We start from the raw sequence: 24,876 nt of genomic DNA on the forward strand, positions 1-24,876 counted from the left end.
GCCTCTGGGCGGATCCTAATCAGCTTACGTAATGGCAGACAGGAGTCCATTGTTAGGGCTCCTGTTGCCATGGTAGCAGTCGCCAGCCTTGCCATCGCGTGGCAAGGCTGCCGATTTGCTACAAACCTCTAGGATGCAGCGATCACAATGGATCGCTGCATCGAAGGGGTTAATGCCAGGAATCGGAGCTAGCTCCGGTTCCTGGCGATAGATCGGGGTGTCCGCTGTAACATACAGCGGACACCCACTGCTGATGACGCCGGCTCAGCTTCTGAGCCGGAAGCTGAGCCGGCGCCATCTTGCCGATGGTACCGGAAGCCTCCTGGGCCCCGCCGACGACGGGCCATAGGAGGATTCCGTTGCTGGAGGACCGGGAGGTAAGCATTAGCCCTCCGATCGCCTTTGCAGCCACCGGCAACCCAGCGATCACGTTGCTGGGGCGCCGGTGGCTATAAACTCCTCACATGCTGCGATCGCTATTCAACGCAGCATGTGAGGGGTTAATCGGTCGGATCGGAGGCTAGCTCCAGTCCTGGCCAATACCTCAGGGTGCCAGCTGTAACATACAGCTGTCACCCGGCGGTGATGTCTCTGGCTCAGCTCCTGAGCCAGCTTCATCTCCATGACGTACAGTTACGTGGAGATGCGGGAACAGTCCATCTCCCATGACGTAACTGTACGTGATTTTGCGGGAAGGGGTTAAAGACGTGTAAGGAACAGAAAAAAATATAGAATAGAAAATGTAGGAATTTATCCAGACTGGCGTTTTTTATGACAAGCTTAATATAAATAGCACTGAAGTAAAATACGCCTAGTTTATTAAGAGTCACATGCTTCTTAATAAATTAGACAAATCCCTAACTGTCTGTGCGTGAGAAAGTGAACTCTACTCCAGCGACATGCTGGAGAAGATTTCCTCTATAATTCATGCCAGTTTCTGGTATAAACTATAGTAAATGTGTAAGGCCGCTAGTGGCCCCACCAACTTCAGCAAAGCTCTGCCCACTTTTTGAAAAATTTGCAGAGGTGACGTGAAAACACTGTTCGCAAATTTTGAGCTCAAAACTGAGTTTTTATGCAAATTTTTACTTTTGTACCCTAAAAAACCAGAGTATTGTATTTCTTAAATTCCCCCCATTATCTTTAAAGAAAACGTCCGCTCTTTAACCATTTTGTTTTCTTTAATCTAAATCAGTCCAAAAATCTGTTCTAAGTCATTTGATATTATATCTTTATAGAATTCGGAGATCCATTTTCCTGTTTCACAGCTACAAATCTCCTTAAAGGGGTTTTCCCAGTATCATAAATGATTATCTATTTACAGGATAGGTGTTTATTTTCTGAAAAAATATCTTTAGAGAATTACATTGTGAACTAGACTCTAATTAAGCAAATTAACAGGATTCTCTAAAAATTATCTAAGTAAATTAGATCACACGGCTAAACTCTTGTGGATTATTATATTGTTTTATTTTAAAGCTTGTAAGTTTCTTCACATAAATCAAGGTCTGTAAAATCTATAGAGCAGGAACCCCCCCCCCTCCCCAAGTCAAGGACACAAACAGTTAAATGCTCTATGCTTCGCTTTATTACACTATTTATATAAAGCAGTTACGAGACAGAACAACAATGAGAAAGCAACTGATCCCAAGATTTCAGACTCCCATGATGTCCCAGATGATTAGACTTGGTCTCGGCAATATGATCTAGGACCAGTCCAAGGCAAAGTCCTGAACAGAACCCCAAAAATTTTTTATGCTATTCTATACTGCACTAAGGAAGCTTCTTTTTGATTATTATATATTTTTTTTAAGCTTAACATATGAAGTAATGACATGCAGACTTTGTAAGATTCAACCTACTACTCCTTGTGAGCTGCAATGAATATGATGGACTTATGGTCAATAAGGTCACTGACAGCCGTTCTCTCCTTGACCTTACAGTAATCAATGATAAAACCTTCTCCAACTAGAGCTTTCCTGACAAAATCCTCATCATATGGGAAAACATGGAACTTGTCTTTTCCAACCTGAAAATATGTTGTATCTAAACCACCCATTAATATGATGTGTCCACCACTTTTCAGCAGCCTTGAGAACTTCCTCAGATATCTGATGTAATCATCTTGATCTTTGCTGATAACACCCAGAAGCCAAGTACTGATGACACAATCAGCTGGTGGTAAGACCAGCGGCTCTGTCATATTCTCTTTCTCCAGGTCGTATTTCACAACATGTTGAATGGCTGATCTCAGTTTTGCTTCCTGATCCTGACACTGATCACTGGAAAGTAAAAAAGACAAGTAAAGTGATTGTCCCACAGTCAACATCAACATGGTGGCTCAGGACTTAGCACTGGACTATTGACTTGTAATACTAGAGGTAAAGCTTGAAAAAATCCAAGACTGTTGTACCAAGCGTCAGGTTTATATTGTGCCTTTCCAGCATTAACTTGTATAAGATCGCCCCCTATGGATAAGAATATTGAACTGAGTGGGTATTTCAATGTTTACATCTGACTTGAGTATTAACAGAGTAAACATTTTCCTGGATCTTTGCCTCATCTTCCCTTACATTTGTTGTATAAGAAGCAACAATCACAATGATAGTGGTTTTTCTCTTGATATTTGGACAAATACGTCACCTGTTTTCTTCTTTCTCTTGAAGAAGTGTTGATGTGTGGCCCCAATAAAATGCTCCAGTACGGTCGTCCACCCATCTCTTCAGTTCCATGATGCATCTGTTATTGACCTTCAGCACTATGATGTTTTTGAAAAACTCACAGGCTGAATATAGATGATGAACGAAGGAACCAAGACTGAGGTCAATCAAGATGTCTCCTTTAATATGACCTGCAGAAAAAATTTGTTTACTGTTACATTAAATCATAATAAATTGTGTGGATAAATAAGGACATACGTCTATATCAATTCTAGCAAAAAATGTAAACATTGGTTTTCCAATACCCCAAAATCTGAAAAAAATAAAACTATCCTCAATTGTCCTATGAGGCTAGCGTTGGTGTTATTAATCTAATACTTCTCATAAGAACATGACGAGCAGTTATAAAGTTATAATTCAGTATTCCGACGACACCAATGTTTTTTAGAAGGTGAGGACTGAAATAGTTTTAAAGAAGAGATGGTCACCTGATGCGGTGGTATATAGGTCATTCTCCTTGTCCTCAATAACCAGGGGTGTAACTTCTTACATGTTGCGGTTTCAACTCATGTATCCAGATGTAGAATGAAATACCAAAAGTGAAAAAAAAAAAAAGCAAACATGGGGGCCCTTGTGTAGTATGGTCTGTATAATGTAAATTAAGAAGAAAGGTACTAGACCCACCTGGCTGGATTGCATATTCTAAGGCACCACACTGGACACACAGAAACCAGATAAAGTGTCCCAAGGGAAGCTATAGGTATGGGTCTTCAACAAAACCATATATTCAGGCTCAGAAGTCCTAGGAGTAGACATTATTGTCTTGGAAACATTTTTGAGAAAATTAAATCAACCTTTTAAGGATTTATGAGCTTTGCTTTGGTTCCTTCAGTTTCATTAAAGATCCACAGATCTACAGCTTCACTTATGACACCTATGGTTTCAAAAAATTTGGACCCTTTACTGGCTATACTATGTAAGTTGTGCCCTCTGTTAGCTTTTTTCCCCCACATTTTTTCTTGATCTGCCCTATGATGACTTTTTTCCCCTCTTAGTTTTTGAGTTCTTGTGATGTGACTGGACCTGACCCTGTAGTATCTCCCAATCATCAAGCCTGCCGAGCTATCATGCATGTTCAGTCGTCCAGTCTGATGTGACAAAGAAAGTGATATCTCCATCCCAATAAGGACACATTCAGACATAGCGGAAATGCTGTTGAATTCCGCTGCGGACAGTTTGCAGTGGATATCTGCAGCAGCCGTTTTTTTAATTTGCTTTTTATACATTTTTAGGTAACTTAGTGTAGACGTTGCTGAAAATAACAGTGCAGAATTTAGGCTGCGGTGCAGAACTTTCACTCCGCAGCATTTGCAGTAGAAAAATTCTTATAAACTATGCAGAAAATGTTGGTTGGCACATTTTTTTAAAGTATGGATATCTCTCATTAAACACAGAATTATAGACTCTAGAGAACGGGTTCGAGTTTATAAAATATAATAGTTGGAAGAAATCAGAAGAAATCAGAAAATAATGGCAGCTCAAACTGATAAACCACAAATTGTCAGATAACAGCAGATTTACGTAATTGCACCGACAATTGGAATTTTTGAGATGCCCTTCATAATCCTCCAAAACAATTTCCAGGGTTCTTGATGTTAGAGAAGGGAAAACAATTTCTCTACTAAACCCTTACGTACAATATTCTTCATTGTATACAATGTCTAGGAATTGGCTCTGCTCCCTTTGATTTTCCTGGTACTAAGACTGGGCCAGTGTTTTCACCCCCTCTTATCTACCACACCCCAAAAAATAAGTTAGCTCAATTTGTGTATAGTCGTTTACAATTGTTTAAAACAAGTTTAAAATAGAATAATATACACGTCAACGTATCTTAGGAGTAATAAAATCAGGATACTTACCCTCTGAGAAAATGTGTCTAAAATTTTCAATCACAAATTTCAAGGAGTCAACTCCAAAGGCCATGTCGGGTTTATCTGAGAAGTAATGCTCCAGAAATTGTCTGGAATCAAAGTCATGTACATGATAGAGCTTATGGGTACTGGAATCCATCATCTACTCTTGTATCACAGACGGGGTGACTACCTCTAGACCGGGACACAAGGTCTTTATATAATTACCAGGACTCAATTTACAAAGTGTGTTACTAAGAATAACTTATCACATGATGACTTATTATATTCATGAGCCGGTCATGGGAACTTGTATTATAAGAAATTCACATAGAGAAATAATAATCTTTAAAGAGGCTCTGTCACCAGATTTTGCAACCCCTATCTGCTATTGCAGCAGATAGGCGCTGCAATGTAGATTACAGTAACGTTTTTATTTTTAAAAAACGAGCATTTTTTGGCCAAGTTATGACCATTTTCGTATTTATGCAAATGAGGCTTGCAAAAGTACAACTGGGCGTGTTGAAAAGTAAAAGTACAACTGGGCGTGTATTATGTGCGTACATCGGGGCGTGTTTACTACTATTACTAGCTGGGCGTTGTGTATAGAAGTATCATCCACTTCTCTTCACAACGCCCAGCTTCTGGCAGTGCAGCACTGTGACGTCACTCACAGGTCCTGCATCGTGTCGGCACCAGAGGCTACACTTGATTCTGCAGCAGCATCAGCATTTGCAGGTAAGTAGCTACATCGACTTACCTGCAAACGCCGATGCTGCTGCAGAATCATCTGTAGCCTCTGGTGCCGACACGATGCAGGACCTGTGAGTGACGTCACAGTGCTGCACTGCCAGAAGCTGGGCGTTGTGAAGAGAAGTGGATGACACTTCTATACACAACGCCCAGCTAGTAATAGTAGTAAACACGCCCCGATGTACGCACATAATACACGCCCAGTTGTACTTTTACTTTTCAACACGCCCAGTTGTACTTTTGCAAGCCTCATTTGCATAAATACGAAAATGGTCATAACTTGGCCAAAAATGCTAGTTTTTTAAAAATAAAAACGTTACTGTAATCTACATTGCAGCGCCTATCTGCTGCAATAGCAGATAGGGGTTGCAAAATCTGGTGACAGAGCCTCTTTAAAGAAAAAAAACTCTATTATTGTTAAAGAATCAATGAGACAAAATCAAACTAAAATATAAAATTGTTTCTTTGTCAGTCTCCTAACAAGCTGAGAGGATGGAGTCTCCTTATCTATACTGCCATGCTACTGCATAGTAGTGCTATACCCAAAATTCTCTATGAGTGTAGTCTGGTAATAGGTTATGGGCAGTATGACTGGGTACTCTGTGTGGTCTTTTTAGAATCTTGGTGGCTTGGCGCTCCTTGTAGTCTGGGTGCAGATGGTGTGGCTGGGTGGCTAACTGACAGCCAGATACCCTAATGGGTATTTTCTTTGATGGGTCAAATCTGCAGACCTCCTGTTGGATGCTTAAACATGGAGGAAGCGTGATTTGTGCATAACTCTTAATATATTTAGTGCATTTTTAAATTATAAAACAATAACTTTTATAACAATTAACATAGAACTCTTTTTGGATTCTTTGAGGTTTTTATATTAAATACGCCTCCTGGATACATGATGCACCTTTATACTGAAGATTGAGCAATTCTACTTTTATAAACCTCTTAAGAGTACAAAAGCAATATACACCCGGCTCTCTGAAACAAAGAAAAAATATGAAAATCGTCAATCAAAAAAATCAAAATTATAAATAAAAAAATAAAAATGCAATTAAAAATAAATACCAGCCTTCAACATATAATATAACATAAATTATACATACTAATATTGTCTACTACAACAGTATAAAAAACAGCATGCTCATCCTGAATTAAAAGTTAGAGGTCCATCAAATCCAACCTGTAATCCTACCGTGTTAATGCAGGGGAAGGCAATATCACTGAAGCAAAAGTGGAAAATAAAATATAATTTTTAATCAAGGTCTCAAATGCGTCATTAGGGGAAATATTCCTCCCTGACTCCAAATATGGAAATCAGAATTATTCCGTGGATCAACATCCCATCTCCTGAATCTAGTACCCATAACCTGTAATATTATATTTTTCAAGAAAGGCATCAAGGCCCTTCTTGAATTTGTTCAAAGAATTAACCATCCCAACATCCTGTGGCAGAGAGTTCCATAGTCCCACTGCTCTCACAGTAAAGAATCCCTGTCTGTGACGGAGGTGAAAACTTTTCTCCTCTAGATGTAGAGGATGCCAATTGTCCTTGTTACAGTTCTAGGTGTAAAAAGATCATTAGAAAGATTTCTGTACTGTCCAGTTATATATCTGTACATTGTAATTAGAACGTCCCTAAGCCGTCTTAACGGAATAACCCCAGGTTTGATAACCTTTCTTGGTACTGCAATCCACCCATTCCCTTAATTGCCTTGGTCGCCCTTCTCTGCACCCGTTCTAGTACAGCCATGTCCTTCTTATACACAGGTGCCCAAAATTGTACACAATATTCCATATGTGGTCTGACTAGTGATTTGAATGGAGGCAAAACTATGTTCTTGTCATGAGCATCTATGCCTCTTTTAAAGCCTCCCATGATTTGATTTCCCTTGGCAGCAGCTGCCTGGCACTGGTTGCTAAAGGTTAATGTACTGTCCACCAATATCCCCAAAACTTTTTTGAGTGGTAGTTTTACCCAGTGTTTTACAATTTAATGCATAATTGTAAAATCTGTTTCCTCAGCCCAAGTGCCAACCTTTAATTTATCCACATTAAACATAATTTGCAATTTCTCTGCCCAAACTTCCAGCTTCCCCAAATCCCTCTGTAGTATGACATTATCCTTCTCCATTTTGATTACTTTACAAAGCTTAGTATCATCTGCAAATACTGTAAACCTCTGACCTCTTTAAACTGTCTACAAGGTCATTTATAAACATATTAAAAAGAAGAGGGCTCAATACTGACCCCTGTGGAACCCCACTGGTAACTGCGACCCACTCTGTGGTTGTATAATTATTAACCATTCTCTATTTTTTATCACTGAGCAGTTGTTGACCCAATTACACATATTTTCCCCAGCACCAGCATTTTAATTTAATATACCAACCTTTTATGCAGCACATTATCAAATGCCTTTGAAAAGTCTAGATACACCACATCCACAGCCTTACCCATGTCCAGTCTAGAACTCACCTCCTCATAGACGCTAATCAGATTGGGTTGACAGGACCGATCCCTCATAAACCCATGCTGATGCTGCATTAACAGTTTATTTGCACTGAGACATTCAAGAATAGCATCTCTTAGAAAACCCTCAAATAATTTACCCACAATGGAGGTTAACTGGTTCCCGACCGCTGGCTGTGTTTTTATGGCCAGAGGCCAGGGTCCTTAAAACCCGAGCCATAGACTTTTTACAGCTCGGGTTTTAACTTGCTGCCCGAGCGATCGGGGCAGCTGAATGTCGGGTCTCCAGCTGTCAGTGACTGCCGGGGACCCTGAGGAGAAGATAGAAGCAGCTTTCGCTGCTTCTGTCTTCTCCGATCTCTTTTACACAGCGCTCAATGCACCGCGCCGCTGTCTCTATTCCTCCCGGTGTTCATGTGACTGGTCACATGATCGCCGGGTGCCGTTCCTGACAGACTGCTGCTGGGTCTAACTAGACACAGCACAGCCCTATTACTGACAATCGTCACTATGAGAGGGCTGATTTCCCCTGTAACTGGGGCTGCTGTGCAGCCCCAGTTACAGTGGAAAAACATGGTGTAAAAGAAAGGAAAAAAAATATAAAGTTCCCCAATGGTCTTTTTTGACCTTTGAGAGACAGACCATAGTAATAAAAAAAATAGTAAAGTAAAGTGCAAAAAAAAATGAATAATAAATACACATAAAATATCCACACAAAAAAAAAACGTCCCCCCCGCCAATCATTGTTGTAACGCTAGTGCTGACCCAATTACCCTAATATAGACATGTAACATATTAAAATTTACAGTAGACAATGAAGATCACAAATAAAAGGTCTATTTCAGGGTAAAACTATGATATTACCAAAAAAAATAGCTGAAACGTAAAAAAGCTTATTTTCTTACTATTATTTTCAAACTTTATGAATAAAAATTCTAAAATAGCAAAAAGGATGTGTATAAAAACGATAAAAAAAAGAAACCTGCATTGTCTACGGAAAAAATCATCGCAAAAATCACGTCGTTAGCCCAACAAATAAAAAAGTTATAGCCTTTTAACTAACACGTGCTTAAAAGGGCTGAATGGTGTCTGGTCCTGAAGGCTCAAAATAGCCCGGTCCTGAATTGGTTAAACCTACAGGTCTATAGTTTCCGGGATCACTTTTAAATATTGGCACCACATTTGCTATCTGCCAGTCCTGTGGAATAGTCCCAGTCATGATAGAATCCTTAAACAGCAGAAATAAGGGTCTGTCTATCATGGTACCTAATTCCTGCAGAACGCAGGGGTGTATACCATCCGGACCCGGTGATTTGTCTATTTTAGTGTTTTAGAGGCGGCGCTGCACTTTTTGCTGAGCTTTATCTCTAATCATGTCGTCTAATATTGGATTTTCATGTGTAAATACAATAGAGAAAAAGGCGTTTAATAGGTTGGAATTTTCCTCGTCCTCCTCCACCATTGTACCCAGATTATTTTCGAGTGGACCAACACTTTCAGTTTTGTTTCTTATTATTTATGTTTTAGAAAAATATTTTTGGGTTATTTCTACTTTCGTTGGCAACAAGTCTCTGTGTTTCAATCTTTGCTTCTTTTATTTGTCTTTTACGCAACTTATTTTTTTCTTATAATTATGTAATGCCTCGTCACTACCGTCCTGCTTTAGTAGTTTCAAAGCTTTATTTTTTTTTCATTTATTGCCCCCTTACTGTTTTAATTAACCACATAGGTTTCATACTGTTTCCAGTTAGTTTATTGCCATAAGGTATATATTTTTCACAGGACCTATTCAAGAGGCTTTTAATAATGTCCCATTTAGTTTTTTGTATTTTAATTTTTGAGGAAATTGTCCCAGTTTATGCCCTTAAGGTCATCCCTTAGCCCTGGAAAATTGGCCTTCCTGAAGTTTGATGTTTTTCTAGGTACAATACAATCTTATTAGAGGATACATGAAAACTTACTATGTTGTGGTCACTATTACCTAAGTGACCCTCAACCTGTACTTTTGAAATCCTATACACAAACAAGAGGACAAGGAGTCATATACTATTAAAAGTAGAAAAACAATCTCAATTTTATTAAATAGCAAATATAAAATATACAAGAGATCCAAACCAGATTAACTGTATAAACGCTACACACAAACAGTGTTAAAACACCACATGATCTCAAAACAAATCTACAATCACATGTGTGATACAAATACAATGGGTAAATAGTACTACAACGGGGATAATATGTCTACTGGAAGGACACCCATAGTTGTACACATCAGTTGCATAAGTCAGGATGGAAATTTCTCCAAGGAGGAAAGAGGTACAAGGTGAAGTCACGTATGACTAACGTACTGCAAGTTACAAGAACCTATTCAATGCAGGGTCATAGAGAGCAGGAACCCCAAGTTAGAAAAAATAAGCCCTAAGTTGGTGATTACATGAAAGTAATTCTTACCCGTTGGTGTGGTGAAGGTGTGCCAAAGAAGCGCCCCGACACGCGTTTCGCGTAAATAGATTTATCAAGGAGTACCAATGAAGTGTCCATATCAGGTTTAAATAACGGACTGACGATATCAGGTGATTGTTTCCGGACCAATGAGAGCCTGGTCAACTGCGCATGCGCGTGACCTGAGATCACGCGAGAACAGCGTCCCAGACCGCCAGACACTACTGGGCATGCACGCCCCCAAGACATCGTGGAGGGAACAGTGCATATAGTGCATATAATATGAAGCCAGCAAAAAGTGGCTGCCGTAATTGTAAATCCCAAAGCTAGTTTGTAAGTATCAAGTACAAGTAATCCGATTCTATCTCCACATACCAATGATATCTATTGAGTGAAGAACAGAAATGAAAACAGAGAAATTATTATAACTGGTGATAAAAAACAAAAGACAATAAAAAAGAAAGGAAAGAGGACAGATCCAATAAAATCTCATGGTCAAATTGCAACATAAGTGTGCGATTTCGTCACCCTATAGAGCAATTATCTCTTTTGTATTGAAAACATTGGTTATCATGCCGTTCAGGGGCGTAACTAGGAAAGAGTTTGCCCCATAGCAAACTTTTGACTGGGGCCCCCCTTATAGATAGTGCCCCCTGTAGATTAAGCCATACAGCCCCCTGTAGATAGAGCTATACAGCCCCCCTATAAACAATGTCACACCCCACTTGTAGATTTCGCCCCCAACTCCCACTTGTCTATAGTGCCATGCAGCCCCCCGTAGTTATCGCCATAAAGCTCTCACTGTACATAGTGCCATAAAGCTCCCCCTGTATATAGTGCCACACAGCCCCCCTCGCTTATATATAGTGCCAGAGACTTCCCCCTTAGTAGATAGTGCCTTACAGCTTCCCCCTTTGTAGATAGTGCCACACACAGACACATGTAGATTGTGCCACACACAGCCCCCTGTAGATAGTGCCACAGCACTCCCCCTAGTAAATACTGCCATACAGCCCCCCAAGTAGATAGTGCCACACAGCCCCCCTTAGTAGTGCCACACAACCCCTTGTATATAGTGCCACACAGCCCTCATGTATAGAGCCACACAGGCCCCCTTGTATATAGTGCCACATGGCCACCTATTATATAGTGCCACCCCCTATATATAGTGCCACCCTGCTCCCCCTGTATATAGTGCCACACAGCCCCCCTCCCTTATATATAGTGCCAGAGACTCCCCCTTAGTAGATAGTGCCACACAGCTTCCCCCTTATTAGATAGTGCCACACACAGACACCTGTAGATTGTGCCACACACAGCCCCCTGTAGATAGTGTCACATCACTCCCCCTAGTAAATACTGCCATACAGCCCCCCAGGTAGATACTGCCACACAGCCCCCCTTAGTAGTGCCATGCAATCCCTTGTATATAGTGCCACATGGCCACCTAGTATATAGTGGCACCCCCTATATATAGTGCCACCCTGCTCCTCCCTTGTATATAGTGCCACCCTGCTCCCCCATTGTATATTGTGCCACCCTGCTCCCCCTTGTATATAGTGCCACCCTGCTCCCCCCTTGTAATTTGTGCAATCCTGCTCCCCCCTGAATATAGTGCCAACCTTTCCCCCTTCATATATAGTGCCACACAGCCCCCTCCAAAAAAATAATAATATATTGTTCTTACCTTGCCCCGTTCTTGCGATGGACGTAGCGATGCACAGGCTCCAGTCGGCACACATGCGCTGACCAGCGTGATGTAGTGAAGTTGTCACGTCGGCCTGCACAGGGAGTATTCCCAGCACCTTATAGACTGCTGGCCTAAAGTGGCCTGCAGGCTGAGGCCAATTTGAGCATTTCTGCTGCCTGAGATGAAAATTCAAATGGCCCCCCCAGATTATGTATCAGCCAGGGGTTGTCAATCAAACATGAAAAGGTGGGTTTGGAGGCAGGACTATGTGACTCTTCAGGATAGCGGCACCGCCCCATGACCCATTAATGAGTAATTAGCATATAGTGTGCGCCGTTTTAAAAGTTGATTTTATAGATTTTGCTGAATCTGTAAAAAACTTTCATTTGAAAATAAAGTCCAGTCATGTATTACCGCATTGTGGCGGTTCAAGGGGTTAAAACTACTAGGCAGGTTCCTATTAAATATACACTGAATTAAAAACAATTCCATCTGCCCTGTAATTTTGTTATTATAAATATATCCTATATAATTACAGCACCAAGGTCTGACATATATTTGGCACGAGAGCCACGCTCAGTACATAAATACATCACCAGACCCAAGCTCAGTACATATATACAGCACCAGAACAAAGCTCAGTACATATATACAGCCCCAGAAAAAAATCTCAGTACATATATACAGCTCCAGAACCAAGCTCAGTAAATATAAACAGATTCAATTTAATGCAACCCCTGCCGTATAGGTTTGTACGGTGTAAAACTACAGCTCCCAGCATGGCCCGAACAATGGTAAGTATATGCTGGGAGATGCTGTTTAACAAAAAATAAATGTCATAATCCAACCACCCATCATCTCGCAGCAGATCATACATCCACTACATTACTGATTAGAGGCAGAATAAACATTTACATTAAGTGACTCACCGGCGACATCTCAGATTCTAGTTATTTTTCTCTTTTCTTCTCCATCCGGTCCAGACCTCTATGATGATTTCTCCTGGGCACAACCCATTTCTGCAGTTTGCCGCTCAGATGTTTTCAGCTTCTTACTTTTAAAACATTTATGCACCTATAGACGAAGATAAAATTCTTAACACCCCTAAATATATTAGCGCCATACACTGCACCTCTAATTATAATAGTGCCATACACTTTGTCCGAGATTAGAATAGTATCATATACTGTGTCCCACACACACACACACACACACACACACACACACACACACACACACACCGTGCACAATGTAGATAGTGGCTCCATAGTCCCCTGTAGATAGTGACCCCCATAGAACCTCTGTAGATAGTGCCCTACATAGAAGCCCCTGTAGATAGTGCCCCACATACAGCCCCCTGTAGACAGTGCCCACATTTGGACTCCAGAGCTGCTAGGCAATAGTGCTAATCACTAAGCCACCATGCTGCCCTACATAAAGCTCCCCATATAGAAAGTGCTCCACATATAGCCCACCTCTGAGGATAGTGCCTCACATATAGCTTCCCCTGTCAAAAGTGCCCTACATATAGCCCCCCTGAAGATAGTGCCCCACAGGTAACCCAACTCTGTATGTAGTGTCCCACATATAGCCCACCCCTGTAGATAGTGCCCTACATATAGCTCCCCCTGTATATAGTGCTCCACATCCCCACATATAGAACCCCTGTAGATGGAGCCCCCCCCCCCCGTAGATAATGTCACTCACAGTTTTATTAGAAAATAAAAAGTGTTATGTACTCACATGACCTTGTTCCCGCCCGCCTTCCGGTGGCATTGCAGGCCTGCTCTCTTCTGAGCAGGTCTGCTGGGCTGAACAAAAGCAGCGCGATGACATCATCGCGCCGCTAGCATTGTTGAAAGGCGCTGATTGGTGGGGCAAGTTATTTTGACCGGCCAATGAGCGTCATTGTAAGGCGCTGAATGGCCGGCATGGAACGTGCCCGTCCATTCAACGCTAATGCATGTATTTGTATCTGCATGCTATACACGCAGGTACAATTAGTGCACGAGGGGGCCAGTGCTGCTCGGCCCATAAATGTTAGAGGCCCATAAATGTTAAATGGGGGAGCTGTGTCGGCAGGCGGTACGGGGCCATCATGCCGCGGGACCCGTAACAACCGCTACAGCTGATACAGTGGTAGTTACACCACTGATGCCATTCCAAGTCTGGAATCTCCTTATGACATGAAATATCAGCACCATAGACTCATAGGAGAGTATCTAAAAATATAAACTTAACACAGACAAAAATTAGTACAAACACAGTTAAAAGAATTTAAAAGAGAAGGGCAGAAAGACTAAAGAAATGGGGGCCATTGTCCCAAGGGTTATGATCCATTTTCAATACATTTTGAGACAATAATTTAATCGCATCTCCACCTCTGACACCACAGTGTATCCTATCAATCCTCCATGCCCTGTAGGTTTTAGGGTCACACGCAGGGTGTAATTTAAAATGTTTGGGCATTGTTTTGTGGCCAGGGATTCTGCTCCTGGAGCGCTGCTTGATGTCTCTGTCCATATATGGACAGTGACATCAGGGGAAAGTCCTGAAGCGGAATCCCCGGTCACAACCTTGCAGACTCTATGACCGGGGATTCCACTCCAGGAGAAGCCAATGACATCATGGACACAGACGACTGGAGCTTCCCCTGGAGTGGAATCGACAAAATTTGTTTTTCCAGTGCTGGCTCGAGTCCAAAAAGGTTGGTAAACTCTGTACTAGGCTACAGGGTCACATTATGGAGCAGCTAAGTTCGTCATGGGAACGGGACCTAGGTGAGTAAAATTTTTGTTTTCGTTTGGGGGCACTGTCTACAAGGGGAAGGTGAGGGGACAGTATGGCACGATCTACAAAGGGCAGGTGGGGGACTGTATGGCATTGTCTACAAGGGGGAGTTGGGGGACTGCATGGCAATGTCTACAAGGGGGAGGTGGGGGGCTGTATGGCATGATCTACAAAAAGGAGGTGGGGAATTATGGCACTGTCTACAGGGAGGCTGTATGGAAAAATCTACAGTGGGGAACTATACTGTGTGGGGGCCACTAAGCAGATATTATACTGTGTAGGGGTACTACAGATGGCATAATACTGTGGGCAGAATTAGAGGACAAAATACTGTGTCCTTGAAGAGGTTGTAATATATTATATTATTAAATATTATTATTTCACTGTATGGGGCACTAAAAGGGCATTATAATTTTTTTATGGGGCATTTTTTTTTAATGACAGGGTGGGGCGCCGAAAGAAAATTTTGCACATGGCGCCATCTATCCCAGGGCCGGCCCCGGATACAGCCAGATATTTAGAACTGAACGGGTGAGGAAAGCCTTGTAAAGTGGGCCAGACCTGTAAATGGGCGTGAATTACTTCAAAAAAAGTTTTCCATATATTTCCATACAACCTCCAAATTTCATCAGATGAAACAAAGGTGCAGTAGAAGCCCCATGCACCTGTATATAAGGTCTATTACAGCCCTGTACAAAACATAAAATGCCATTGTGTATGAGCCCTAAGGCTGGCCATACGAAAATTATCTCAAGTTTAAGGCCAGCTTAAGGATGAGGAGTGTTACTAATATTTTTTTGGTCTATTCCTTTTAAAGTATCATAAATTAGGATTCTTAATATCTATGATAAGGAGCAGGCAAGTAACAATGATCTCCTCAAGGAAAGCCCACAGTTATATGTTATATGTTTATCTTTATAACAATGTTGATATAATGCTAATAGCCAGAAGCCTCATAATACCCCATGATGTCCCAGATGATCACACTAAGCACTATTATCAGTACAAGGAAAGGTTCCAAAAACAAAGCGGCTATAACAACAAATAACCAATTGCTTAACAAAAATTTCAGAATAAAAGATTATTCTATTTAAATTATGGTTTTGTGCAGGCTGTATATATTAAAGGGCTTCTCTTATTTTGACAATCCCTACTTGTTAGAATAATCCCTTTTCAATAAACAGAACTCAAAGTGTCCCCCTCCTGAGACCCCAGCGATCAGCTGTAATCTATGAAAAAACCCTGCAGCAAGTGTTCATTTCCCTGCAGCGCCACCACAGGGGAAATTAAGCATTGCACAGTGCCCATTCATATCTATGTGCTGTTTGTGTAGTGCAGGACAGGAGTCTGAACAGGTGGCCTCACTATATTAACTTAGTATTTCCTAATAGAGTCTATCGACAACTCCTTAAAGAAGTGTAAGGAACAGCAAAATAGAGAACATTCATAGTGCGAATTTCGCACTGCATTCTCATGGGGGAAGAGAAAAATGCAATAGAAATGTCACAAAAAAGAACAAAAAACCACAATTTGCTCGACTAATAATTTCAAAACTAAGTTAGCCAACTTCAAGATATATCGGCACCCCCTTAGCTTTGAATAGAGGGAATAAAAAAATAAATTATAATATTTTCTACAAAAAATATCATCAAGTCCTATGATGTCGAGTGCTCACTGTCTTCCATTCCAGGGGAAGTGTGGAAGATATGTTATTCCTCCCAACTCTGTGAAAGTTACCAGGAAACGGGATGTTCCAATTCTGTAACAGTGCTATTCCTTCTTCCACAGAAGCGGCAGTAACAAATGTCCCATTATGTGTTATCAGCAATTTTGTTGGAAAACCCCATTTGTACTTGATACCCTCGTCACGCAGGATTTTCGTAACTTGGGAAAAATTTCTCCGGGCCCAAAGAGTGCCAGCTGAGAGGTCCGGAAATAGAGAAATATTATTAAAAGGAGGCGGAAGCGGGCCAGTTCTTCTGGCCTCAAACATAATTCTCTCTTTAATATGGAAGAAATGAATTCTAACCAACGTGTCTCGAGACGCCTTTTCTGGCGCTGCTTTGGATTTTGGTAATCTGTGGGCCCGGTTTATTATCAGATCCAATTCTGAAAGTGATGGTATTATGGCAAGGAATAGTTTACTCAAATAGGGAGCCAATTCTGTAGTTGGTATCTCCTCTGCTATGCCTTTCTTATAATTATGTAATGCCTCGTCACTACCGTCCTGCTTTAGTAGTTTCAAAGCTTTATTTTTTTTTCATTTATTGCCCCCTTACTGTTTTAATTAACCACATAGGTTTCATACTGTTTCCAGTTAGTTTATTGCCATAAGGTATATATTTTTCACAGGACCTATTCAAGAGGCTTTTAAAAATGTCCCATTTAGTTTTTTGTATTTTAATTTTTGAGGAAATTGTCCCAGTTTATGCCCTTAAGGTCATCCCTTAGCCCTGGAAAATTGGCCTTCCTGAAGTTTGATGTTTTTCTAGGTACAATACAATCTTATTAGAGGATACATGAAAACTTACTATGTTGTGGTCACTATTACCTAAGTGACCCTCAACCTGTACTTTTGAAATCCTATACACAAACAAGAGGACAAGGAGTCATATACTATTAAAAGTAGAAAAACAATCTCAATTTTATTAAATAGCAAATATAAAATATACAAGAGATCCAAACCAGATTAACTGTATAAGCGCTACACACAAACAGTGTTAAAACACCACATGATCTCAAAACAAATCTACAATCACATGTGTGATACAAATACAATGGGTAAATAGTACTACAACGGGGATAATATGTCTACTGGAAGGACACCCATAGTTGTACACATCAGTTGCATAAGTCAGGATGGAAATTTCTCCAAGGAGGAAAGAGGTACAAGGTGAAGTCACGTATGACTAACGTACTGCAAGTTACAAGAACCTATTCAATGCAGGGTCATAGAGAGCAGGAACCCCAAGTTAGAAAAAATAAGCCCTAAGTTGGTGATTACATGAAAGTAATTCTTACCCGTTGGTGTGGTGAAGGTGTGCCAAAGAAGCGCCCCGACACGCGTTTCGCGTAAATAGATTTATCAAGGAGTACCAATGAAGTGTTCATATCAGGTTTAAATAACGGACTGACGATATCAGGTGATTGTTTCCGGACCAATGAGAACCAGGTCAACTGCGCATGCGCGTGACCTGAGATCACGCGAGAACAGCGTCCCAGACCGCCAGACACTACTGGGCATGCGCGCCCCCAAGACATCGTGGAGGGAACAGCTCATGCTCAAAAATGCTACTAAAGACGGCCAGAGCATGAACTCCGCAAGACAGCTCACGACGCATGCGCAAACCCCATGAAATTCATAGGTAAAAAGAAAATTTTACAAAAATGCATATACTGTATATATTTACCTCCCTTCAAAATAGAAGGGAGGGGAAATTTTGGAACATATCTCTTTTCTCCGTGAGCATTAAAAGAAATTGAAAAATGAAAATAAAAAGCAAAAATGTATTAAAATACAATTGCAAGCAAAAGTAATATGTGTAAAATTATCAATGACAATAATATCGAATAATAGTGATAATAAGAAAAAGAAAAGAAAAGTGCATATAGTGCATATAATATGAAACCAGCAAAAAGTGGCTGCCGTAATTGTAAATCCCAAAGCTAGTTTGTAAGTATCAATTACAAGTAATCCGATTCTATCTCCACATACCAATGATATCTATTGAGTGAAGAACAGAAATGAAAACAGAGAAATTATTATAACTGGTGATAAAAAACAAAAGACAATAAAAAAGAAAGGAAAGAGGACAGATCCAATAAAATCTCATGGTCAAATTGCAACATAAGTGTGCGATTTCGTCACTCTATAGAGCAATTATCTCTTTTGTATTGAAAACATTGGTTATCATGCCGTTCAGGGGCGTAACTAGGAAAGAGTTTGCCCCATAGCAAACTTTTGACTGGGGCCCCCCTTATAGATAGTGCCCCCTGTAGATTATGCCATACAGCCCCCTGTAGATAGGGCTATACAGCCCCCCTATAAACAATGTCACACCCCACTTGTAGATTTCGCCCCCAACTCCCACTTGTCTATAGTGCCATGCAGCCCCCCGTAGTTATCGCCATATAGCTCTCACTGTACATAGTGCCATAAAGCTCCCCCTGTATATAGTGCCACACAGCCCCCCTCGCTTATATATAGTGCCAGAGACTTCCCCCTTAGTAGATAGTGCCTTACAGCTTCCCCCTTTGTAGATAGGGCCACACACAGACACATGTAGATTGTGCCACACACAGCCCCCTGTAGATAGTGCCACAGCACTCCCCCTAGTAAATACTGCCATACAGCCCCCCAAGTAGATAGTGCCACACAGCCCCCCTTAGTAGTGCCACACAACCCCTTGTATATAGTGCCACACAGCCCTCATGTATAGAGCCACACAGGCCCCCTTGTATATAGTGCCACATGGCCACCTATTATATAGTGCCACCCCCTATATATAGTGCCACCCTGCTCCCCCTGTATATAGTGCCACACAGCCCCCCTCCCTTATATATAGTGCCAGAGACTCCCCCTTAGTAGATAGTGCCACACAGCTTCCCCCTTATTAGATAGTGCCACACACAGACACCTGTAGATTGTGCCACACACAGCCCCCTGTAGATAGTGTCACATCACTCCCCCTAGTAAATACTGCCATACAGCCCCCCAGGTAGATACTGCCACACAGCCCCCCTTAGTAGTGCCATGCAATCCCTTGTATATAGTGCCACACAGCCCCCCTTGTATATAGTGCCACATGGCCACCTAGTATATAGTGGCACCCCCTATATATAGTGCCACCCTGCTCCTCCCTTGTATATAGTGCCACCCTGCTCCCCCATTGTATATTGTGCCACCCTGCTCCCCCTTGTATATAGTGCCACCCTGCTCCCCCCTTGTAATTTGTGCAATCCTGCTCCCCCCTGAATATAGTGCCAACCTTCTCCCCCTTCGTATATAGTGCCACACAGCCCCCTCCAAAGAAATAATAATATATTGTTCTTACCTTGCCCCGTTCTTGCGACGGACGTAGCGATGCACAGGCTCCAGTCGGCACACATGCGCTGACCAGCGTGATGTAGTGAAGTTGTCACGTCGGCCTGCACAGGGAGTATTCCCAGCACCTTATAGACTGCTGGCCTAAAGTGGCCTGCAGGCTGAGGCCAATTTGAGCATTTCTGCTGCCTGAGATGAAAATTCAAATGGCCCCCCCAGATTATGTATCAGCCAGGGGTTGTCAATCAAACATGAAAAGGTGGGTTTGGAGGCAGGACTATGTGACTCTTCAGGATAGCGGCACCGCCCCATGACCCATTAATGAGTAATTAGCATATAGTGTGCGCCGTTTTAAAAGTTGATTTTATAGATTTTGCTGAATCTGTAAAAAATGTTCATTTGAAAATAAAGTCCAGTCATGTATTACCGCATTGTGGCGGTTCAAGGGGTTAAAACTACTAGGCAGGTTCCTATTAAATATACACTGAATTAAAAACAATTCCATCTGCCCTGTAATTTTGTTATTATAAATATATCCTATATAATTACAGCACCAAGGTCTGACATATATTTGGCACGAGAGCCACGCTCAGTACATAAATACATCACCAGACCCAAGCTCAGTACATATATACAGCACCAGAACAAAGCTCAGTACATATATACAGCCCCAGAAAAAAATCTCAGTACATATATACAGCTCCAGAACCAAGCTCAGTAAATATAAACAGATTCAATTTAATGCAACCCCTGCCGTATAGGTTTGTACGGTGTAAAACTACAGCTCCCAGCATGGCCCGAACAATGGTAAGTATATGCTGGGAGATGCTGTTTAACAAAAAATAAATGTCATAATCCAACCACCCATCATCTCGCAGCAGATCATACATCCACTACATTACTGATTAGAGGCAGAATAAACATTTACATTAAGTGACTCACCGGCGACGTCTCAGATTCTAGTTATTTTTCTCTTTTCTTCTCCATCCGGTCCAGACCTCTATGATGATTTCTCCTGGGCACAACCCATTTCTGCAGTTTGCCGCTCAGATGTTTTCAGCTTCTTACTTTTAAAACATTTATGCATCTATAAACGAAGATAAAATTCTTAACACCCCTAAATATATTAGCGCCATACACTGCACCTCTAATTATAATAGTGCCATACACTTTGTCCGAGATTAGAATAGTATCATATACTGTGTCCCACACACACACACACACACACACACACACACACACCGTGCACAATGTAGATAGTGGCTCCATAGTCCCCTGTAGATAGTGACCCCCATAGAACCTCTGTAGATAGTGCCCTACATAGAAGCCCCTGTAGATAGTGCCCCACATACAGCCCCCTGTAGACAGTGCCCACATTTGGACTCCAGAGCTGCTAGGCAATAGTGCTAATCACTAAGCCACCATGCTGCCCTACATAAAGCTCCCCATATAGAAAGTGCTCCACATGTAGCCCACCTCTGAGGATAGTGCCTCACATATAGCTTCCCCTGTCAAAAGTGCCCTACATATAGCCCCCCTGAAGATAGTGCCCCACAGGTAACCCAACTCTGTATGTAGTGTCCCACATATAGCCCACCCCTGTAGATAGTGCCCTACATATAGCTCCCCCTGTATATAGTGCTCCACATCCCCACATATAGAACCCCTGTAGATGGAGCCCCCCCCCCGTAGATAATGTCACTCACAGTTTTATTAGAAAATAAAAAGTGTTATGTACTCACATGACCTTGTTCCCGCCCGCCTTCCGGTGGCATTGCAGGCCTGCTCTCTTCTGAGCAGGTCTGCTGGGCTGAACAAAAGCAGCGCGATGACATCATCGCGCCGCTAGCATTGTTGAAAGGCGCTGATTGGTGGGGCAAGTTATTTTGACCGGCCAATGAGCGTCATTGTAAGGCGCTGAATGGCCGGCATGGAACGTGCCCGTCCATTCAACGCTAATGCATGTATTTGTATCTGCATGCTATACACGCAGGTACAATTAGTGCACGAGGGGGCCAGTGCTGCTCGGCCCATAAATGTTAGAGGCCCATAAATGTTAAATGGGGGAGCTGTGTCGGCAGGCGGTACGGGGCCATCATGCCGCGGGACCCGTAACAACCGCTACAGCTGATACAGTGGTAGTTACACCACTGATGCCATTCCAAGTCTGGAATCTCCTTATGACATGAAATATCAGCACCATAGACTCATAGGAGAGTATCTAAAAATATAAACTTAACACAGACAAAAATTAGTACAAACACAGTTAAAAGAATTTAAAAGAGAAGGGCAGAAAGACTAAAGAAATGGGGGCCATTGTCCCAAGGGTTATGATCCATTTTCAATACATTTTGAGACAATAATTTAATCGCATCTCCACCTCTGACACCACAGTGTATCCTATCAATCCTCCATGCCCTGTAGGTTTTAGGGTCACACGCAGGGTGTAATTTAAAATGTTTGGGCATTGTTTTGTGGCCAGGGATTCTGCTCCTGGAGCGCTGCTTGATGTCTCTGTCCATATATGGACAGTGACATCAGGGGAAAGTCCTGAAGCGGAATCCCCGGTCACAACCTTGCAGACTCTATGACCGGGGATTCCACTCCTGGAGAAGCCAATGACATCATGGACACAGACGACTGGAGCTTCCCCTGGAGTGGAATCGACAAAATTTGTTTTTCCAGTGCTGGCTCGAGTCCAAAAAGGTTGGTAAACTCTGTACTAGGCTACAGGGTCACATTATGGAGCAGCTAAGTTCGTCATGGGAACGGGACCTAGGTGAGTAAAATTTTTGTTTTCGTTTGGGGGCACTGTCTACAAGGGGAAGGTGAGGGGACAGTATGGCACGATCTACAAAGGGCAGGTGGGGGACTGTATGGCATTGTCTACAAGGGGGAGTTGGGAGACTGCATGGCAATGTCTACAAGGGGGAGGTGGGGGGCTGTATGGCATGATCTACAAAAAGGAGGTGGGGAATTATGGCACTGTCTACAGGGAGGCTGTATGGAAAAATCTACAGTGGGGAACTATACTGTGTGGGGGCCACTAAGCAGATATTATACTGTGTAGGGGTACTACAGATGGCATAATAGTGTGGGCAGAATTAGAGGACAAAATACTGTGTCCTTGAAGAGGTTGTAATATATTATATTATTAAATATTATTATTTTACTGTATGGGGCACTAAAAGGGCATTTTAATTTTTTTATGGGGCATTTTTTTTTAATGACAGGGTGGGGCGCCGAAAGAAAATTTTGCACATGGCGCCATCTATCCCAGGGCCGGCCCCGGATACAGCCAGATATTTAGAACTGAACGGGTGAGGAAAGCCTTGTAAAGTGGGCCAGACCTGTAAATGGGCGTGAATTACTTCAAAAAAAGTTTTCCATATATTTCCATACAACCTCCAAATTTCATCAGATGAAACAAAGGTGCAGTAGAAGCCCCATGCACCTGTATATAAGGTCTATTACAGCCCTGTACAAAACATAAAATGCCATTGTGTATGAGCCCTAAGGCTGACCATACGAAAATTATCTCAAGTTTAAGGCCAGCTTAAGGATGAGGAGTGTTACTAATATTTTTTTGGTCTATTCCTTTTAAAGTATCATAAATTAGGATTCTTAATATCTATGATAAGGAGCAGGCAAGTAACAATGATCTCCTCAAGGAAAGCCCACAGTTATATGTTATATGTTTATCTTTATAACAATGTTGATATAATGCTAATAGCCAGAAGCCTCATAATACCCCATGATGTCCCAGATGATCACACTAAGCACTATTATCAGTACAAGGAAAGGTTCCAAAAACAAAGCGGCTATAACAACAAATAACCAATTGCTTAACAAAAATTTCAGAATAAAAGATTATTCTATTTAAATTATGGTTTTGTGCAGGCTGTATATATTAAAGGGCTTCTCTTATTTTGACAATCCCTACTTGTTAGAATAATCCCTTTTCAATAAACAGAACTCAAAGTGTCCCCCTCCTGAGACCCCAGCGATCAGCTGTAATCTATGAAAAAACCCTGCAGCAAGTGTTCATTTCCCTGCAGCGCCACCACAGGGGAAATAAAGCATTGCACAGTGCCCATTCATATCTATGTGCTGTTTGTGTAGTGCAGGACAGGAGTCTGAACAGGTGGCCTCACTATATTAACTTAGTATTTCCTAATAGAGTCTATCGACAACTCCTTAAAGAAGTGTAAGGAACAGCAAAATAGAGAACATTCATAGTGCGAATTTCGCACTGCATTCTCATGGGGGAAGAGAAAAATGCAATAGAAATGTCACAAAAAAGAACAAAAAACCACAATTTGCTCGACTAATAATTTCAAAACTAAGTTAGCCAACTTCAAGATATATCGGCACCCCCTTAGCTTTGAATAGAGGGAATAAAAAAATAAATTATAATATTTTCTACAAAAAATATCATCAAGTCCTATGATGTCGAGTGCTCACTGTCTTCCATTCCAGGGGAAGTGTGGAAGATATGTTATTCCTCCCAACTCTGTGAAAGTTACCAGGAAACGGGATGTTCCAATTCTGTAACAGTGCTATTCCTTCTTCCACAGAAGCGGCAGTAACAAATGTCCCATTATGTGTTATCAGCAATTTTGTTGGAAAACCCCATTTGTACTTGATACCCTCGTCACGCAGGATTTTCGTAACTTGGGAAAAATTTCTCCGGGCCCAAAGAGTGCCAGCTGAGAGGTCCGGAAATAGAGAAATATTATTAAAAGGAGGCGGAAGCGGGCCAGTTCTTCTGGCCTCAAACATTATTCTCTCTTTAATATGGAAGAAATGAATTCTAACCAACGTGTCTCGAGACGCCTTTTCTGGTGCTGCTTTGGATTTTGGTAATCTGTGGGCCCGGTTTATTATCAGATCCAATTCTGAAAGTGATGGTATTATGGCAAGGAATAGTTTACTCAAATAGGGAGCCAATTCTGTAGTTGGTATCTCCTCTGCTATGCCTTTCTTATAATTATGTAATGCCTCGTCACTACCGTCCTGCTTTAGTAGTTTCAAAGCTTTATTTTTTTTTCATTTATTGCCCCCTTACTGTTTTAATTAACCACATAGGTTTCATACTGTTTCCAGTTAGTTTATTGCCAT

General features: G+C 41.7%; 1 protein-coding gene across 1 annotated transcript; it reads right to left on the minus strand.

The window, feature by feature from the left end:
• Nucleotides 1-1,861: 1,861 nt before the first annotated feature.
• Nucleotides 1,862-4,733, minus strand: LOC142662474 (nicotinamide N-methyltransferase-like). The gene is made up of 3 exons (XM_075840681.1): nt 4,580-4,733; nt 2,644-2,851; nt 1,862-2,282 (listed from the first exon to the last, which is right to left on the minus strand). The coding sequence occupies exons 1-3, from the start codon at nt 4,731-4,733 to the stop codon at nt 1,862-1,864; spliced, it is 783 nt and encodes a 260-aa protein (XP_075696796.1).
• Between the last annotated feature and the right edge of the window lie 20,143 nt (nt 4,734-24,876).

The sequence above is a fragment of the Rhinoderma darwinii genome, chromosome 10 (genome assembly GCF_050947455.1).
Source record: "Rhinoderma darwinii isolate aRhiDar2 chromosome 10, aRhiDar2.hap1, whole genome shotgun sequence".
In the NCBI taxonomy this organism is placed as follows: Eukaryota; Metazoa; Chordata; class Amphibia; order Anura; family Rhinodermatidae; genus Rhinoderma; species Rhinoderma darwinii.